Source organism: Stenella coeruleoalba (assembly GCF_951394435.1).
Source record: "Stenella coeruleoalba genome assembly, chromosome: 13".
Taxonomy (NCBI): domain Eukaryota; kingdom Metazoa; phylum Chordata; class Mammalia; order Artiodactyla; family Delphinidae; genus Stenella; species Stenella coeruleoalba.
In genome coordinates, this window is record NC_137159.1 from 32,088,560 (window position 1) to 32,108,075 (window position 19,516).

Below are 19,516 nucleotides of genomic sequence, written 5' to 3' on the forward strand. Positions count from 1 at the left end.
TCTTAGTACTCAAACCCACTTATGACTAACACTGAATTGTAGAAGGGGCAGAAACATACATCGTTTTTCCTTCATGTTAGAAATATTTCTTGCTGCTTTCAGGATAAAATAAACTTTTAGGTACAGTCTAGCCCCAGCCTTCTCTGCAACGACTTCTATGGCTTTTCTCCTCTAGTTGGGCTGTATACAGAATCATCAAAAATGGAAAGGCTCATTTTCTTTATATATCTTGAGCTTTATCTTTCATTTTCAGACACCTTCGTCCTATTGGCATTGGCACTGCAAATATTTTTCCAAGTTTGTGTGTGCTATACCTAGAATTCTTTTCTAGTAACCTCTACTTTAAACCTCTGACACCTATCGTTTATTTTATATTCAGTTATTTCCTTATTAGGGTTTTTACTTTAGTTGATGATTGTTTAGCATCCAAATAAGCCTTTTTGCATTCCCTACAGTTTCAACTGTAGAGCATAGAAATATATTATTTCCTAGATGCTCAGGGAGCCTCTGTCATATTTACTTGTGGGTTTCCCCCTTGTAAATTTTGTACAAGTTAGGGTAGGGGGTCAGTAATGCGTTTATCCACTTAATTTCCTCATGCCCTTTGCCAACAGAGACTTCAAAAAGCTGAACAGTATTACACAGTAAAGCCCATAAAGGCAGCAACTGTGTCTTGCTCACCAGTGTGTCTCTAGTGTCTAGCAAAGCGCCCGTACAGGCCAAGCTCTCAGTTAGCACTGAACGAATGAATGAATGAATGAATGCATATCAATTTCTTGCTTGTGGAGGAAGCTGAACTTAAATGAAATAGTAGTCAAGACCTTGAGATAAGTGTAATTCTCTGACTGATTCCTCCTCCAGAGGCTGGCATCTCCCTCCGTCACTGCCTGTCTTTTTCCTCATTGTGTTTCTTTCTAACTTGGCCTGAATGAGCCTTTGTCGCTAATGAGGCTTCAGTACATTCCTATGGTGAACTGGTTTCCTGGGGCCACATATACATATAGCTCAAATGTGAAATTTGAAAGAAAAGAATTTCCTAAATATAAACATCACTTTTCAACTCTTAGATAAACCTCTTTTTCTGAATCTCTTTATAAACTGAAAGCTTCATTTAGAGAGGATTCCTTCACTTGCTTTAAGGAGTGCTTTGTAAGGGCATAAAGAGAAGGAAAAAAGAAATATTGAAGGAGAGATTACAATTTACTTTTTTTACAATTACATTAATTTACAATTAATATTCAGCTTTGGTTCTTAGAGGAAGAATTTCAGTGATTAATACATTTTGACAAAATTGGCTTTCGCATATTTCAAGTAATTCTTTTCCCTCCTGGTTTTAGTAGAAATGAAGGAAAAATAGTACCAATGGATTTGTTGAAAAGTTATATATGGTATTTCAACACTGCTTTCGAGAAAGGCATGGCAGATATATTTTGTCCCTTAAAACACAAAGTAATATGCAAACCTGTGGAAAAGGGAAAAATACCTACCAGGTGTGAGACATGAAGATTCACTTTAAAAATGAGTTACTGTTATTATCTTTCACATATGGGACACTATTTTATCCAGGGACTTTGCAAAGAACACTTAACATTTTGCCCGAGTGGAAAGACTGCAGCCCATTTCAGAAGGAAGAAGTGCCGTTTCCATGTCAGACATAGGCCCGGACCGTCACTTACCTCCCTCTCCGAATAGAAGAAGAGGTCCTCATGCAGTTCCCCATCAGTCAGAGCGATGATGACGCTGGCTGTCCTGTATCCTGCTCAAACAACACAGACCCACTCAGTTCATCCCGCTGCACCAAGGGAAACCGCCTCTCGGCCCTGGGAGTCTGTCTCTTCGCGGCTCCCCCACCCAAGGTCAGTACTGTGAGAATCAGCAACTTTTCTTTGGGGACTCGCAGTAGCTCTGGCATGAAGAAGAATGTGGGACAGACTCTAAGGGGGAATATGTTTTGTTTCTGGGTTTCCAAGTCTTATCTTAAAAAAAAGGTCAAACCTGGTGAAATGGTTGCTGGACTGATAGCTGGGAGTAGCTACAGTGAATCAAACATGACTATTTCCTAGGAACAGTCCACATGACTCTCGCCAAGGCCCGAGGGCAAACTCGACCACCTGAGCCTTTCAGGGGTCCTTCTCACATGCTGTCCTTGACCACATATGCAACATCTGTTGAAGAGTTTGGCAAAGAGTAACAGTCATCATGATTTATAAGCTGACTGGAAGTATTACTGGAAGTATTAGTTTTGCAGTTGGCAAAACCTACTAGAATTCTTTCAGTGATTTTGAAACTTCCAGTAACATTGATGATGGTGTCTTTATAATAACAAGCGTTGCTGTTGATATTGGGTCTGACCTATTTGTTGCAGTTTAGAGCGAAAGAGGATGTGGACACCTCCACAGGCCTGGGAGAAAAATCCCCACTCTAATACTGAACGTCTTTGAAGAGATTTGCTTCAGATAAAGAAATGCTACCCATGAAAGACAGGGTAGTAATAATAGCTAAAATTATAATAATAATAAATATTATTTCTCTGTGCTAAGCATGCTATTAGTACATTTTATTCCTTTTTTTCCACTTAAATGAAGGAAAGTTTAAGCCAAACTGGTATCTTAATCTAAAATCATCACAGCAATGAAGACGCTTGGAGCTCAGAGAGGGACAAGAAAATTAAATTTGACATAAAAATCTAAGACTTTACTAACCCCTCCAAGTACGTATTAACTTAATGAATTCAACATGCAAAACTGTTCATGAGCATTACAGACTGTAGCCCATAATGAGATCTTAATTACTTTTAAATAACTTTTTTTTTTTTGGAATCATCAGGACAGTAGAATTTGACCTCATTCGTGCCATCTTTCTACACATTCCTTCTCTGTGATGAAGTCTGTGTTTAAGGATTAGAGGCAATATCCTGTGTCTTTTCAAACATGAAATTACTGAGGCACTTTTTCAGAAGGAAACACAGAAAAGTTAAAAAATTCATAATGGTAATTAGGAATATACTCTTACCTTGACTGTTTTCATAATAAATCTGCTCACTGGCCTGAAAAACAATGAAAGAGCCATTAGACATATAGCCACTGTTTGCTACTACAAATGCCATAGTGGGCAGTGATCTCTGGTGTTGGATCCACAGTGTTGGGTCAGTCTCGATTCTTTATGTAATTCACCCAGGTTTCACTCAAATATCAACGGATGATGTCCTCTGAAGTTACCCTGGATCAATATCTTTCCTCTCATAGACTGGGACTTGTTTTGCTGAAGCCTGAAGTCATTGCAATTCTGTCTCAACCTCTGAAGAAATATATAGAAAAGGTTACCTTGGGAATAGAGAGGACTTGTGTGTGGCATGATTCATGAGTTCTGGCCAAGCATTAGCTAAGAGACCCTTCATCAGTGTCAGGGAAGGAGGAAGAAATTTCATTTATTTGGCTCTTTTGGATGGAGTTATCGTGTACACACTTATGGAAAATTGTTTTCACTCTTGCCATTGGGTGTTATTCAGTTCCTTTAATATGTGTGTCTCATCTCATCAGCCATCCCTGTGTTGATGTTTCCACATCACAATCTTCTTTTGGAGTTTAAAACTCTTTTAAAATTACCCTTTCAAATCCTTCATGCATGTAAGTGTCTCCTCCTGGCAGAACCTTCTGGAGTTCTTCTAGGCCTTGACGGATCTGTTCCCTGAAATCCAAAGACACCCTGTTAGTCTTATTAGAGCATTTTTTATTTTGCTGTTGACAGTCACATGCTTTAGTCTTCTTATCTTTGTGGATAGTCTATATTGCCCAAACAGTCCCCCAAAACCCTATAGCAGGAAAGTCTTTCTAGTAAATTATCCATTTAGGGGCGGCCACAGTGTAGAATAAGTGAGATTTCAAGGATTGAGGGAAAGGACACTTCAGGAATCTCCAGGTGCAGGTGAAAAATTTCCATTCCCTGAACAGGACAAAGTTTTCATTCTACGTTGGAAACGAGTCTTAAGACTTGTCTTCTTAGGCAACTTTATATCAAGATGCAAAGGGCTCATGTGAGCCAGAAAAAGGTGGGTACTAAGAACCCAGGGCAAGGCCACCACAAGGACCGCAGGCAGGAAGGGCAGGCATCTGGAGCAAGCTGCCATCAGAAGAGCTGTGCCAGAGAAAACCATGTAGTCAGCTTTGAAAATAAAGACCCAGGCAATCTATGCTTTCTAGGACGACCAAGAGTGTTTTCTGTGGGCTGGTGCCCATGTTTTCTTACTTTGATTGCTCAAGGTGGTAGTGGGGCAGGAAGAGGAAGTGGGTTATGGTATTGGGAAAGGGTCCGATAGCAGTGGGAAACGTGAAGGTTCGGGGACCAATTAGAATCTTTGTGGACCATTCCCTCAGAGATGTAAAACGTCCACGTTCATGTTCCTGTCAATTAAATAGCTTCATACTGTGCTGAAAAGGGCAAGAAAGTGTAGTTTCTGAAAAAGAATATGAACTTCATTCATGAATAAGCCCATAAAGCGTTTGAAGTTACCCTCCTCACTCTGGGGTTTCTTTAGGGGCCGAGGGTGGAGATGCACAATTTAAATTAAGTGGGGACTACTATCAATTTTCTACATGTTATCTTCTAGGCCTACAGAGTTGTGAAATTGCATGGCAATAGAAAGTCAATAAAAGGTGCAACACCCTAGGGACTTCCCTGGTGGTCCAGTGGTAAAAGAATCCGCCTTCCAATGCAGGGGACGCAGGTTCGATCCCTGGTCAGGGAACTAAGATCCCACATGCCTCAAGGCAACTAATCTCTCGTGCCACAACTACTGAGCTCATGCACCTCAACTAGAGAGCCCACGTGCCACAACTAGAGAGAGAAAACCTGTACGCCACAACTAGAGAGAATTCCTCATGCCTCAGTGAAGATCCTGCATGCCACAACAAAGACCAGACACAGCGGTGGGGTGGGGGGGAAGCTGGGGCGAAGTGAGAGTAGCATCGACATATATACACTACCGAATGTAAAACAGTTAGCTAGTGGGAAGCAGCCGCATAGCACAGGGAGATCAGCTCAGTGCTTTTCGATGACTTACAGAGGTGGGATAGGGAGGGTGGAAGGGAGGTTCAAGAAGGAGGGGATATGGGGATATATGTACGCATGTGGCTGGCTCACTTTGTTGTACAACAGAAACTAATGCAGTATTGTGAAGCAATTATACTCCAATAAAGATCTATTACAAAATTAAAAAAAATAAATTAAGTGGGGAAACTTCTTTTGAGCAGGGAAAGAACCTCATGTTCACTGAACATCCATTATATACAAGACCCTGCACAAAGATTTCTGATTTTATCCTCACAATAACCACTCAAGGTAGGTATTATTGCCCTCATATTACAGATAAGAAAACTTGGGTTCAGAGAGGTTAGTTAAGTAGGAGGGCAGAGGCTTGAGGTCAAATCTACCTGATTCAAAAAAAATCTGCCCGGCTTTCTACTTTGCCAAGCAGCATAAGACAGTGGGCAGTTTTCAGTAAAACTTGAATTAATGAACAGCAGTGGCAATGTTTAACACTACCTGAGTACTTATACCGTGTCAAGCTCTGTTTGAAAAATACATGTAATTCATTTACTTATGCCTCATGATAGCTCTTTGAGGTAGATACTAATATTATCTCTAGTTCACAGATGAGGACTCTGTGACTCAGCTGAGTCACAGAGAGAGAGAGTCTAAGAAAGTTGCCCAAAGCCCCTCCACTACTAGGCGGCAGAGGTGGGATTTCAACCCAAATGCCCTACTCTCAGTCATTATATTAAACTGTTTCTCTCTTGAATAAATGAATGAATGAATGTATAAAGTTTATTACTGGCTTATTCTGGTAATTGCTTAAAGAGGAAGTCCGATGCAGAATTAATCTTTTGTTAAAACTGATGTAATGGGGTGGTCATGGGTGAGACCTGATTGCCAGGTTGGAAGTTTTAAAAGACAAACTGAAAACGGTTTAGCCTGAGCCTGTCCCTGGCCCAGGCTGCTGATGCTTCTTAGGTGGAATATTTAAGACCAAGTAACTCAGACTTTGGGAAATGTACTGATTATTGTCTGCTTGTCCTATCAGCGCCCAGATATCAGACCACGTGCCCAGCTGCCCTAATCAGAAACCAGAAGCCTTCTTTGACCCCCTCTACCTTGACTCTCCTCTCTCTTGCTCCCGTACGTAATATAACATTAGATTCCATCGGTCGCGCTCTAAACATACCTTGAAACTGACACTTCTTCACCTCTTCTGCCAACCTCATGGTCTGGGCGACCATTGTTTTTTACTTAGACCATTGGGAAAGTCACTGGCCGTCTTTTGACTGCCTTCTCACCCCCCCTGCATTCAATCTCCACATGGCTGCCACAGCGTTCTTAAAATATGGATCAAAACATGTCATTCACTCCCCTGCTCAAAATCCTTCACAGCCATTGATTACACTTGGGATAAAACCTCGTCCTGGGTTTCCCTGGTGGCGCAGTGGTTGAGAGTCCGCCTGCTGATGGAGGGGACACGGGTTTGTGCCCCGGTCCGGGAAGATCCCACATGCCGCGGAGCGGCTGGGCCCGTGCGCCATGGCCGCTGAGCCTGCGCGTCCGGAGCCTGCGCTCCGCAACGGGAGAGGCCACAACAGTGGGAGGCCCGCGAACCGCAAAACAAACAAACAAACAAAAAAAAACAAACAAAACAACCCCTCAGGTCCTCACCATGACCTTCAAGTGCCTTCATGGGATGGATCCTCTGCCTCCTCGACAGCCTTATCTTGCACCGCTCTGCTCCCACTGCCTTCACCTGAGTCCCACTGGTCCTCCTAAGCTCCTTTCTCCAGCAGATCCTTCACACCTGCAGTCACTGCTGCCTGGAGGCTGGGGAGGCTCTTTGCCCAGCTCTTCGCTGGGCTAATTCTTACCCAGCCTTCAATCCCAACCTAAATATCAATTGCTCAAAGTAGCCTCATCTGAGTTCCCCAATTCAAATTAGCTCCCTCAATTAGACTGCACATAGCACCCCACAATTGTTGCTTTATAGCACTTAGGACATTTTATAACTAATAATATTTGATTATGTGATTATCTGTTCACTTTAGTTTAGTTTGTTCATTTGTTTCCGTTCTAGACTTTAAACTCCATCAGGGCTGGGCCATGTCTGTGTTGGTCTCCACTGTATCTTCTGTGTCTGCTATAGTACCTGGAACATTATAGACATTCAACAAATATTTGCTGAAGAGGTGGGAGGAGGAAATAAGCTTCATGGGCCATGTGGACGGTGGCCAGGCAGAGCTGACCTGGTAGTAATTGACTGTAGGGAAGGTCTGGGTCCATGTGGTTATAGACCATTCTCTGTGTTGTACCTCTTTACGTACCCCCTCCCCCCAATTTTAATAAATTCCATTAAAAGCCATAGTTTAATTTCAACTCTATCATTTGGTAATGAGAAAGAGCATACATCTATGCATTAGAAGGAGGGTTAAAGATGACAGCGGAGTCCCCAACTGAGGCCACCAAAGGGAGGGGGAGGGTGGCATTAGCAGTCACCTGGCAGAGGGCAACTTTGCCCTGCAGGTTGGCGGTTTCATGAGGATAACGGCAAACAAGGTGGCACGAGGGTGAGGCTGGGATATGAGAGTGAGGCTGGGACAGGAAAACTGAGGTTTATTCCTGAGCACACAGAGGTGTCACCCTGAAACCCTTCGGTATAGCTGAGGGGCATTATGGGGTTGGGGGCTAATTTCTGACAATTAAGGGGGTGGAGGTTGGGCATCAAAAGTAAATGTGAACAAAAAAAGTAAATGTGGTCTTATCTTTGGTCATTTAAAAACTCTATTTATTTATTTATTTATTTGCCTGCCTTGGGTCTTAGTTGCGGCACGCGGGATCTTCATTGTGGCCCGTGGGCTCTAGAGTGCACGGGCTTAGTTGCCCTGCAGAATGTGGGATCTTAGTTCCTCGACCAGGGATTGAACCCGCATCCGCTGCATTGGAAGGCGGATTCTTAACCACTGGACCACCAAGGAAGTCCCTTATCTTTGACTAGGTCATTGACTAGTGAGGTTTAGGACGTTTTGGTAACACTAAAATTGGAATATTGTGTTAAGACTAAATCTTTAAAAAAAAAAGAGGACTAAAAAAAGGCACAATGGGGCTGTGGAAAAGGTTCCCTGGCTTCTCTGTATTTTTTCCCTGCCAAAAAAAGTCTGGGAACTGGGGTGTTTTCTCTAAGCCTATTTCCCTTCCTTTACAAGTATTTTCTTGAGCTTTCTATTTTTTGGTACCAGAACAAGCAAAGGCTGTTTTGGAAACTGTCCTTATCCTTGATACTTTGTGTCTGGCAAGATATGATGAGCTCACTAGTCCCAAGCAGTGGTCACACTCCCCTTATACCACCCTCCTTGGTAAAAGGTCAGATGACTTACGGCCCCACCTCCCTACTCCATGCCCCTTCTCTACGTTCCTACAACATCTAAGCAAACAAAACAGATGGTTTCATGGAAATTGTGGGTCCATTTTAATTCTGGGACAATAGGACTATTAATAAAGAGTATTTTTTTAATGCTCTCTTAGAAATGAAAGAAAATTGGGAGAAAGATCTTTTAAAGGGGGCGATAAGAAGCTCTCCTCTCTGAGGACTTGGTTACTACCAAATGAAATATTATCTTCCTGGGAAATGAGAGTCCGGGAGTCCTATGAAAACAGGCTGCTATTAAAGAGTCGCCTCTTTTCCTTGGTGGTTTCGTGTTTCTGCCAGTGTTCCTACTTAGAAGTTAAGGGCTTTCAGGCCCTATGTCTTGTGCTCCTTTTGCAATCCCTGTAACACTTAATGACGGACCTAGAGTGATCTGCTGTTGAATGAATGACTCTAGTTTGGATGCATCCATCCATAAATTCATTCATTTCCACAACTATTTATTGAGCACACACCATGCAACCAGCACTACGCCGGTTTGTAGGGGTAGGGAGCGGGGAGAATCAGTTACAGTGTCTGTAGGGCTTTCTCTTGCCCTCGGAATTTCTGTAAACTTCTTGAAGATTACTTTCTGGGATTCTAGTTGTATTGTGACATTTTAATATTTGCTGATGAAAACATTAAAGGATAAACGCACGTAAGCACGTCAAGAAGCACTTTAACAACTTTTTACCCCAAGTATCTCAGTGATGCTCCTACTGCAAAACCCTCCTTGGGGTTGCGCAATATCGACCATATTTTCAGTCTATAAAAACAACCTCCACCACCCCCCGAAACCCAACATCAGCTCTGCACTGTCCACTTGCCTCCTAGTAAAACAGCTTCTGTGGAATTGACTTTTCTCAAATGTCCTGGAGTTTTTGGCTTCGGAGCCTCAACTATACAGTAAACACACATCACTGTTAACCACTAATGCTACACTCACAATATTTCCAGATGTCTCAGGGCTCCAGGGTTGACTACAAAAGACGTGAAGTAAACAGAACAGAATAGCAAAGATTAATTAAAGACATCTTTGCTGTTACTTTGGAGTCTTAAGTCCCACAAGCAACTCTGATCATTTGTTTATAATGTATAGAAATCATGTCCTCTTTGTGATTTTTCCCAAAGAATAGGCCAATATGATGAATGACAACAGGATGCATGTTGAACCAAAGATTCTTTGCTATACTTTTTAAAAGTGAGGTATAAGTTATATACAGTAACATGCACAGGTATTTATTAATTTCCATTATAATTGTTGAATTTATTGCTATTACCTTGTCCTTAATATTCCTTTATTCTCTTTCAATATCTGTAGGATCTATAGTAATATCCTCCCTTTCATTTCATTTTAGCAGTTGCTGTACGGGGAGTTATCCTTATTTTATGACAGGCTACCAAAAGTTAATATCATACCACTTCTCATATAATGGAAAAACCCTTTAATATTATACTTCCATGTAATTTCCTCTCATCCTTTGTGCTATTGTTGTCACATATTCTACTTATGTATATGGAATTCACTCCAAAATACAGTGTTAATTGTTTCTGTCTTAAATAATCATCTTTTTATGACATTAAGAAAATAGTTACCATTTCTGGTACTCTCCCTTTTTAGGTAGCTTTAGTTTACACCTGGTATCATTTTTTCTCTGCTTAAAGAATTTTTTTAGCCTTTATTTATTTATTTTGTAGTGCAGATTTGCTGGTGATGATTCTCTTAGCTTTTTTTTCTTTCTAGAAATGTCTTAATTTCACCTTCAATTTTAAGGATGTTTTCACTGGATACAGAGTTCAAAATCGACTTTTCTTCCCTTTGATCTCTTTAAAGAGATTGATCCTTTGTCTTCAGGATTGCATGTGTTTTTTTTTTTCTGGTGAAAAGTAAGTGATTTTCGTTGCTGTTTCTCTGTAATATGTCTTTTCCCTCCCCCTTGGACTGCTTTTAAGATTCCTACCTTATTCTTGTTTTCAAGAATTCAGCTGTGATGTGCTTAGGTTATTATTATTATTATTTTTGTATTTGTCCCGTTTGTGGTTCTTTCAGCTTCTTGAATCCCTGTGTGGAACATCATGTTTGGCATTCTAATTACACATATATTAGATCACTTGATATTACCCCACAAATAAGAGGATCTGGTTCATCACCCCCCCATCTTTTCCCTTTCTCTTTCAGTTTAAATAATTTCTATTAATGTGTTTTTAAGTTCATTAATCCATTTTCTGCAGAAAAAATTTTCGGTCCACAGTTTTCACTCGGTTTTCTTTTTTTTTATCCAGATAGCCCATGTTTTCCTCCATTATATTCACCTTTTCTTGTAAATTCTTTATATGTTTATAATAGTTGTTTAAACATCCCTGTCTACTAATTCCAATAATTGAGTCATTTGTGGTTTTTTCTTGATTATGGATTCCATTTTCCCACTTCTTCCCACGTCTCACAATCTTTTAACTTACATTTCACACATTGTATATATTTTAAAAAGCAGTGGAAACTTAGGTATAATATTGATTTGTTTTGTTGACTCATTGCGGAGTGTAAGCCTTTTATCTTTGTAAGCTGGGGTGGGAAGCTGAATATTTAGATTCTCCCTTGAGTTAGGTTGATTTGGGGCTGGAACACAGCTTTAATTACAGTGTATTAGAGTGTTATTGGCCGAAGTCCCAGCTTTCTGCCCTGCCCCGCCTTTGTGATCTTTCCTGTATTTGAGGTGTGAGGGAGTTAGGCACAGCTACAGATAATTTCGCTTAACCTGACTCCAGAATCCAAGTACCACAAGTATCCATGGGATTAAGTGATTTCTCTCTGCTTTTCAACAAGTCCTCCACTGCTGCTTTCTTGGAAAAATGCAGAGGTGTGGGTGAGAGGGAAGAATTATTAGGCTAAGAAATTTCTTTTTTCATTGGGGCTCTTTCAGATAATCCATCCCCCTGGCACACATTGTTGTCTAAGGCTCAGCTGACTTTTCCTCATGCCTGAAAAGTTTCTGTCCATGGCTGGCCTACATTTCCAATTTCCCTAGCCAGATCAGGCATCCACCTCCAAGTATGGAAGTTTCCATAGATCTCTGATCAGCTCTATAGGGCTTGTTTCTCTCTAATTCAGTTCATCAGTGCTTCCTGTGTGTCTGCTAGCCCCAGAAGAACATGTGAATTCTATTTTGTCTGGACTTTTCTGGTTGACCATGGAAATGAAGGTTTTTCATATGCCTCTACATCCTAACTAGAAGCAGACATACGGAAAAGGCTTTTTTCTAAATATTTGTGACTATACATTTGTTTCAAGTCAGGAAGAAAAATACTGGAGATGATTACCAGCATATAAATATACTCTAGTATCTTTCATCTTAACAAAATAAATCTTCTGTGACCCCACATCTCCCTCTAGCTATTGACCAATTCAATGCATTTCTCTTCAAAACACAACTTCTTGAAAGAGTACTCCCTTGCTAATTTTTCCTGGTAAAGATTTCAAATGTGAAGTGATCTTTGACTATACATCTGTTCATAGCGGATGAGCGAGGCTAAGACTTGTTGGAAGCTCTGTGTGCCTGGTGGGGTGTGCCAGTTGGTGGACGATCAGTTTTTGTCAACAGGATCTTTTCATTGAGGACCCTCAAATATCAACGGATGAGCATTTTTCCCCCTCTGAAATACTTAATTCTACAGAGAAGTAGTTTTCAAACTCTTTCCTTTGTGCTAGTTCTGGAACTGACAAAGGGGAGGGTTGGGAGTAGCAACATTTGTTATGCACGTCTCCATAATCTCCCATGCCTGGTATCCATCCAGGAAACCATTCTTGTTTAATTTTGCCAGAGAACGTACTTCTCTTTTCTGGTGGAGCTGGAAAACGGGTAATTTTCAAATTGTAGTGGAGGCGAGTAGTTCTGAAGGTTGAAAAGATCCTTTAAACATAGTCCAATCTTCACCCCGTAACCCTTCCTTTCCAAGATTCTGCAAGGCTACAAGGCTAGTTCCTCTTCAGTATCTCCTCTTCAGGATTACATCTGACTGCTTACATCACTTGCCGCTCCCTGTATTCTTTCTGTCCTCATCTATGGTGTTCTTATGGTTAACTATTCCTTAATTTCCTCAAATCTGTGGTGGTGTTTTACCTTCTCCCGATTTGGGGTGCTTTTTGCAAGCAAAAGGGCTAAAAATGTCATTACCCCTCAATTGAAAATTGAAAGCCCTCACCTTTTAACCTATTTTGCAGTGACTTCTGTCTCAACAGTTCTGCTGAAATGGGCTTTGTGAAGGTTCCCCAGTGATCTCCACATTCCCAATCCAATGGCCACTTCTCTGGCTTCCTCTTCCTTAGCCTCTTACAGCATCAGACACAGTTAACCTCCCTCTCAATTTAAAATGCTTTCTTCTCTTGACTCCCATCACAGCATCCTCTCTCCATCTCCCTCATCAGGTGTTCTTTCTCATATTTCTGTGTAGGCTTTTCCTTCTCTTCTAGAACTCTAAAGATTGGAGGGCCCCAGAATCCAGATCCCCTTATTTTTACACCTACACTGTCTTACAAGGCAATCTCATTCTTCCCATGGCTTCAGTGCCATTCACAAGAGCGTGGATTTTGGAGGAAGATAGACTTGGAATTGAATCATAGTTCTGCCACTTCCAACACATGTCAACCTTTGATTTCTCAAATGTAAAGTGAAGGTGTGGAACTATAAGATCTACCAGCTTCCTTCCAGCTCAGAGTCCTGCATCTGATTTTATGTGGGGACCAATGGTTGAAACAGAAACAGAACCTGGGAATTCGCTGGGAACTGGAGAGGCCACATTTGGCAGACAGCAGTAGTCCACAATGTGACACAGGGTCAAGTGCAGACCAGTAACCAAAGTCCACTAAGAGGAGCCCATCAAGGAATTTCCAAATTCCCAAGCTGTCCTAAACTGGCATAGAGGGCAGGAACAATGGATTAATCACAGGGCAATGTGATGAATTTGTCCAAACAAACTCCTCTGTACACAACTCTGTTTTGGTTGGTTTCTCATTTGTGCAGTGGTTTTCACCATGCAGTTTCCTATGGCAACACTTGGCTTTTGAAACAAATCCCTGTAAGACCTTTCCCATCACTAACACTTTCCCCTAGTTGAGTCATACTTTGCAGGAGATGGGAACGGTGGAAAGAAAGTAGGCTCCATAGTCAGGGTTGCGCAAATATGTATCTTTATCCCATGAGAACCTTTAGGTCCCTGTTCCTCTTAGTTCACTAGGGACTAGGTCTCACCTGGTGCTGGTGGCATCTAAAATGGTCAGGTTGATGTACTTGAGCTTAGTACTGCTGACCACAAGGAGTGTTTGGAAGGGCATAGGATAGAGTGGCACTCTACCAATCCTGTGCAACAGAGAATGAGTCCAGGGTCACCCTCTCAGATGGAAGCTGAAGCAGGCAGCCCTAGGGTAGATGATAGACAAGAGTCTGCTATTTCGGTCAGGCTGGAGAAGGTTACACTTCTCTACAAAGACAGGATTTCCTTATCACACTTTGGAGTAATATTGGGCTGGAGGTGGGGGTAGGTAGGAGTATACTAGGTCCACACCAGATAATCTAACCCACAAGTCAAATGTGTGCGCATCTATTTGAGAAAAGTTGGGGGGATCATACAAGATGTTGGTAGGATTTGGGTAAATGAAAACTCTTATAAATCGCTAATTGGATTGTAAATTGGTGCAGCCCCTTTGGAGAACAATTAGATCATGCCTGGTTAAGTTACATATTCACATACCAAAGACCTAGCAATTCAATCCCTAGTTATATATCGTTATAGAAGAGACAACTTGCTTCCCACCTGTCTGGGAGACAGGTACAAGAATGTTCATTGCAACTTTGTTTATAACAGCAGAAAGTTAGAAACTAACTGTCCGTTAATAAGAGAATAGATTAGTACACGGTGGTACATTCTCACAATAAAATTCAATGCAACAGAAAGTATACACTAGTTACAATGAACCAAGTGTAGCTACATGTATCTACATAGAAAAAGTTTCAAAAATACGATGTTACGTGTAAAAAGCAAGTTCAAGAAAAATACATGCAATATGATAATTTATTGTAAAGTGGAATAGGAAACAATTTATTATTCATGGGTATGTAAAAATATACAACAGTCATTAAAATGATAAATCCCACATTCAGGATAGTAATACCTCTGGTAAGGAAAGAGAAAGGGGGGGTCAATACCTGTAACATTTTATTTTATAAGCTTGGTGGTGGATAATGAGTGTTTACTATCCTTTTTTTGGTATGCTCTTGTTATACTTAGAATATTTAATAATTTAAAAAATTGTTGAGAGGGAGTAGCAAAGGCTGAACTGCAGTCCATGAGGAGCCATTCCGAGCCTATCAAAGGCAGCACTGAATCTAAGGCTCAAGTCCCCACACTGGAGGCCAGGAGGCTAGGAGATGATGGACAGGCCTGATGTGGACCAATAGTGGTGTTTTTTTTGGTTAGGCCACAGAAAATTTGTTGGTTGTGACTATCTAGCTTTTTCTTTTTCTTTTGCGATACGCGGGCCTCTCACTGCTGTGGCCTCTCCCGTTGCAGAGCACAGGCTCCGGACGCACAGGCTCAGCGGCCATGGCTCACGGGCCCAGCCACTCCGCGGCACGTGGGATCCTCCCGGACCAGGGCATGAACCCGTGTCCCTTGCATCGGCAGGCGGACTCTCAACCACTGCGCCACCAGGGAAGCCCGTGGCTATCTAGCTTTGAATAGGAGAACTCTACCATCGTTTGACTCCACTATTTCTGAAGTTTGCCTTGCTGGCTTCATCCAGGCAAGAATGTTTCTGGACGCTGCTCTGTCAGATTTTATCCTTTATATATGTATGTGCCACATGAAGCATAGCAGGTGAGGAAGGGAAGTAACATTTCCTGAGTATCTGTGCTGTGCCAGGGTTTCTGCTAGCCTCTTGCCACGTATTAATTCATGAAGTTTCTCAGCAACACCATATGATGATTGTCATCTTCATTATACATTTGAAAAAACAGATTCATAGAAGTAAAGAACTTGCGCATGCTGGTGGAGCCCAGATTAGAACCCAGGCTGATCCTGGTACAAAGTCTGTGTTGTCTCTACTACATCTGTGGCATTCGAACTTGGTATAGGACAATGTACTGGACACAAAGACACAGAAGATGTGTGTGTGTATATGTATATATACAATTTTTTTTTCCCTGGGGCATAAATTGTACTCCAAAATTTGAGAAAGGACTCCACATGACTTTCATAAAAAATCAAGCATTGGAGTCTTATAGAATAGAATACAAATGCACATGCATATTTTTTGTATTACTCAGTAATTAAAAAAAATTTTATTAGAGTATAATTGCTTTAGTGTTAGTTTCTACTGTACAGTAAAGTGAATCAGCTATACGTATACATATATCCCCTCTTTTTTGGATTTCCTTCCCATTTAGGTCACTACAGAGCATTGAGCAGAGTTCCCTGTGCTATACAGTAGGTTCTTATTAGTTAACTATTTTATACATAGTATCAATAGTGTATATATGTCAATCCCGATCTCCCAATTCATTCCATCCCCCTTTTTCCCCCTTGGTATCCTTACCTTTGTTCTCTACGTCTGTGTATCTATTTCTGCTTTGTAAATACGATAGTCTTTTTTTTTTTTTTTTTGCGGTACGCGGGCCTCTCACTGTTGCGGCCTCTCCTGCTGCGGAGCACAGGCTCCGGACGCGCAGGCTCTGCGGCCATGGCTCACGGGCCCAGCCGCTCCGCGGCATGTGGGATTCTCCCGGACCGGGGCACGAACCCGTGTCCCCTACATCGGCAGGCGGACTCTCAACCACTGCGCCACCAGGGAAGCCCCAAGATCGTCATTTTTAAGATGAAAGGATGTTGAAGAAATTTCTTGCTTTTGATGAGCCACTTCAAATTCTACCCTAGGACCCCAGGGCTATGCCCCAGGGTACTTTCTTCTACTAACAGGGGTCCTCCAGAGGGAGAGTGTGAGAAACACTGGACCACTCTACTCTCGCACATCTCAGTCTGTTCCCAGACCCGCTGAATTGCTTCAAGGTGGGTTCTTTTTACCATCATTGAAATGCAATATGAGAAGCCCTTAGACAAACTTCCTCTAGAGACATTGCCTGTGTGCTCCCGTCTGGAGGAAGTCTTGCTAGAACCATTAGGCAAAGGAAAAAATAACTTTTTACCTGACTTCATGCTAAAGCAGTCTTTTCTACCCATGCTCCTCTATATAGGGATAGACTGGCCAACGGTTAAAAACTTCAGAGAAGGGTGTGAGTCACGGAGAGCCGGGGACTCACTCTGAATTATTCTTGGCTATGCTGTGATGATTTGAGTGGGGTGTGTCCAGGAGGAGTGAGGGTGATTCCTCAGCTCTCTGTTAAGACCCTAACAACTACAAGTGTAACAACACCATTTACTATGTGCCTGGCATTGCTAATCCTTCCAACAGTTCTACAAGGTAGGGCTGATCTTTATTATTTATTTTACAGATGAAGAAACAGAGGCACAGAGAGGTAAGGACCTTTCCCATGGACTCAGACCCCATGATAGTCTCTCTCCATCAACAGGACAAGAGAATAAATAAATGCTCCCCTCCATGTCTCCTAATTTTGCCATCTAACCTTCTTGTACCTGAACGAATAGTACTTTAAAATGGAATGAATCCAGAGGCTTTCAAGCACAAAGTATCTGAAGACTCTTTTTCTCTCTTGTTATTTTTAAACTTAGAAAAAGCTTTTAGAACTATGTCTCTTGGTAATGACAGCCTGTATTCATTCTTCTCCAGGAATCAAGTGATGTGTTCAAAATATGTCATTTTCCCCTGTGATACTGATGGCAAAACCACACTCTTCAAACCAAACCAAAGGCTGGCTGAGAGGGATAGAGAAGTGTGGTCTCTTGGTTTCCACTCAGCAGTTTGAGCCAAGCGTTCTTGGCTTTTACTTCGGCTCCTTAAAACCAGTAAGCAAGATGCTTAACCTCTTAACCCCATCTGCCAAATACTGATCCTACCTCTGTACCTTTTGGCGAGGAGTATTTCCAAGCTGACGTCATTAAAAAGGCCACAAAGATAAAACGTGCAGAGGGCACGTGCTTTCAGGGAATTGCTTTCTGGAAGAAGTTAGAGGGTTTGGGGTGGTGAGTTGCGTATGCTTAGGTTTGTTTTTAATTTAAAAGTGTATATAGTAGTAAAATTGTGGGAAACCCTATAGCACAGTGATTAGGAGTGTGGACATTGGGGCCATGGTTCCCAGGCTCAGATCCAGGTTCCTTCACTTTTATGGCAAGGAGGCTTTTGAGCCTTCTATGACTCGGTATCCACATAATAAATAATATAATTCCCATAACAACCTTACACGGTAGGTATTATCATTTTCTCTTCCTATAGTTGAAAAAAGTATTCTAGGTTATTGGTACATAATAAACCATTAATAAAGGAGTATATATTCTATATACATATATATACACAAATGCATATGTATTTATGCACATATATACAGTGGTTGCTACCATTTAATTATTCCACAGATAAGAAACAAAAGACAGCAGCGTGCATCCTAATACAGTGAATTGGGTAAGCTATGTAATGTAGCAGAAAAAACATCACTGGATTTAAGAATTTTAATTTTGTGAGTTAAAAAAAATTCTACTGTCATTGACTACTTATATGAATTTAGGCAAATAATTCAATCTCTCTGAGAATGATTTTCTTAGCAGTGAAGTGAGGCCAGTGGGTTGGATAAGACATATTAATTCTTTGACCCATAGTTGTTTCATCATGCTTTTTTTTTTTTTCATCTTGCAAAGTTTAGAAGAAAGGTGAAACTTCCAGTTAAAAGTAGTGATCTGGGTCTATCTATACTTTTTAACCTCCCCTTTTCTTTCGAAAATGCTGTAGAAACAGCTAAGCAAGTATGAGAGGGGCAAATGTTTTTCATTGCCGGAAAATTGGTAAGGGTGCCATACATATGCCAGACACTTGGAAGAATTCCTGCAAGATGTAGAGCTGCTGAGATCAGGATGAGGGAAGGACCTACGAGCCTGGAATTCTGTGACCTGAGAAAAGCCTGTGGGTGGTGGAAGGATAGGTTCTTAACACAGTGATCTAACATCTACAACTCACCATTTTCCTTTGGCATAAGCTTCCTCCTTACCTTGGATACCCTACTAGGTCTCTACCTTTTTCAAGAAAAAATTACACTACATATAAATTTTCCCATCTTCTTTTCCTGTGATCTTCACATTTTCAACAAAAATTTACATGATCTCTGACAGAACTCATCCCAAATCCCAGTCCTGAAAAACCTAGCTGTTCCTCTTTTGAGTCACTCTATTAAGGAAAATTCTCATAAGATGGAAAGAAAGGACCAATTTAAGAAAGTTGAGAAAATTTCCCCTTTGAAGCAAACTCATATAAGAAACAGGAGAACACATAAAACAATTCTAATTGATATTCATGATAAAGATATATCATCTCTAACACAATAACAGGGTGTGCCTCCCACAAACACAAGGAAAAATTCAGGATCAGAAAAATATTCATTGGGTTGAAAGATATTATTTGTCAGTTAAAAAATGCAACGGCACTAAAAACTATAAAACATTGATGAAAGAAATTAATGAAAGCATAAATAAATGGAAAGACAGCCTATGTTCATGGATCAGAAAACTTAATATTGTTAAGATGACAGTACTGCCCAAAATGATCTACAGATTCAATGCAATCTCTCAAAATTCCAAAGACAGAAACAGAAAAACTTATTCTAAATTTCATATGGAATCTCAAGGGAATCTAAATAGCCAAAACAATCTTGAAAAAGAACAAAAGTTGGGAGATTCACACTTTCTGATTTCAAAACTTGCTACAAAGCCACAGTAGTAGCATAAGGACAGTTGTATAGACCAAAGGAATAGAATAGAGGGCCCAGAGATAAAACTTTGCATATATGGTCAAGTGATTTTCAACAAGGGTGCCAATCATTTAATGGGGGCAAAGACAGTGTTTTCAATAAATGGTGCTGGGAAAATTGGATATCCATTTTCAATATAATTAAATTAGACCCT

General features: G+C 41.0%; 1 protein-coding gene across 1 annotated transcript in view; it reads right to left on the reverse strand.

Annotated features, from left to right (window-relative positions):
• The window catches only part of ANTXR1 (ANTXR cell adhesion molecule 1), a 246,169-nt gene that overhangs the window by 184,037 nt on the left and 42,616 nt on the right, over positions 1-19,516 (reverse strand). The window contains exons 4-6 of the mRNA XM_079940437.1: positions 3,606-3,687; positions 3,013-3,046; positions 1,677-1,756 (exon numbers count right to left, since the gene is read on the reverse strand). Of these exons, the coding sequence (XP_079796563.1) occupies positions 1,677-1,756; positions 3,013-3,046; positions 3,606-3,687 (196 nt within the window). The remainder of the gene's footprint in view (positions 1-1,676; positions 1,757-3,012; positions 3,047-3,605; positions 3,688-19,516) is intronic.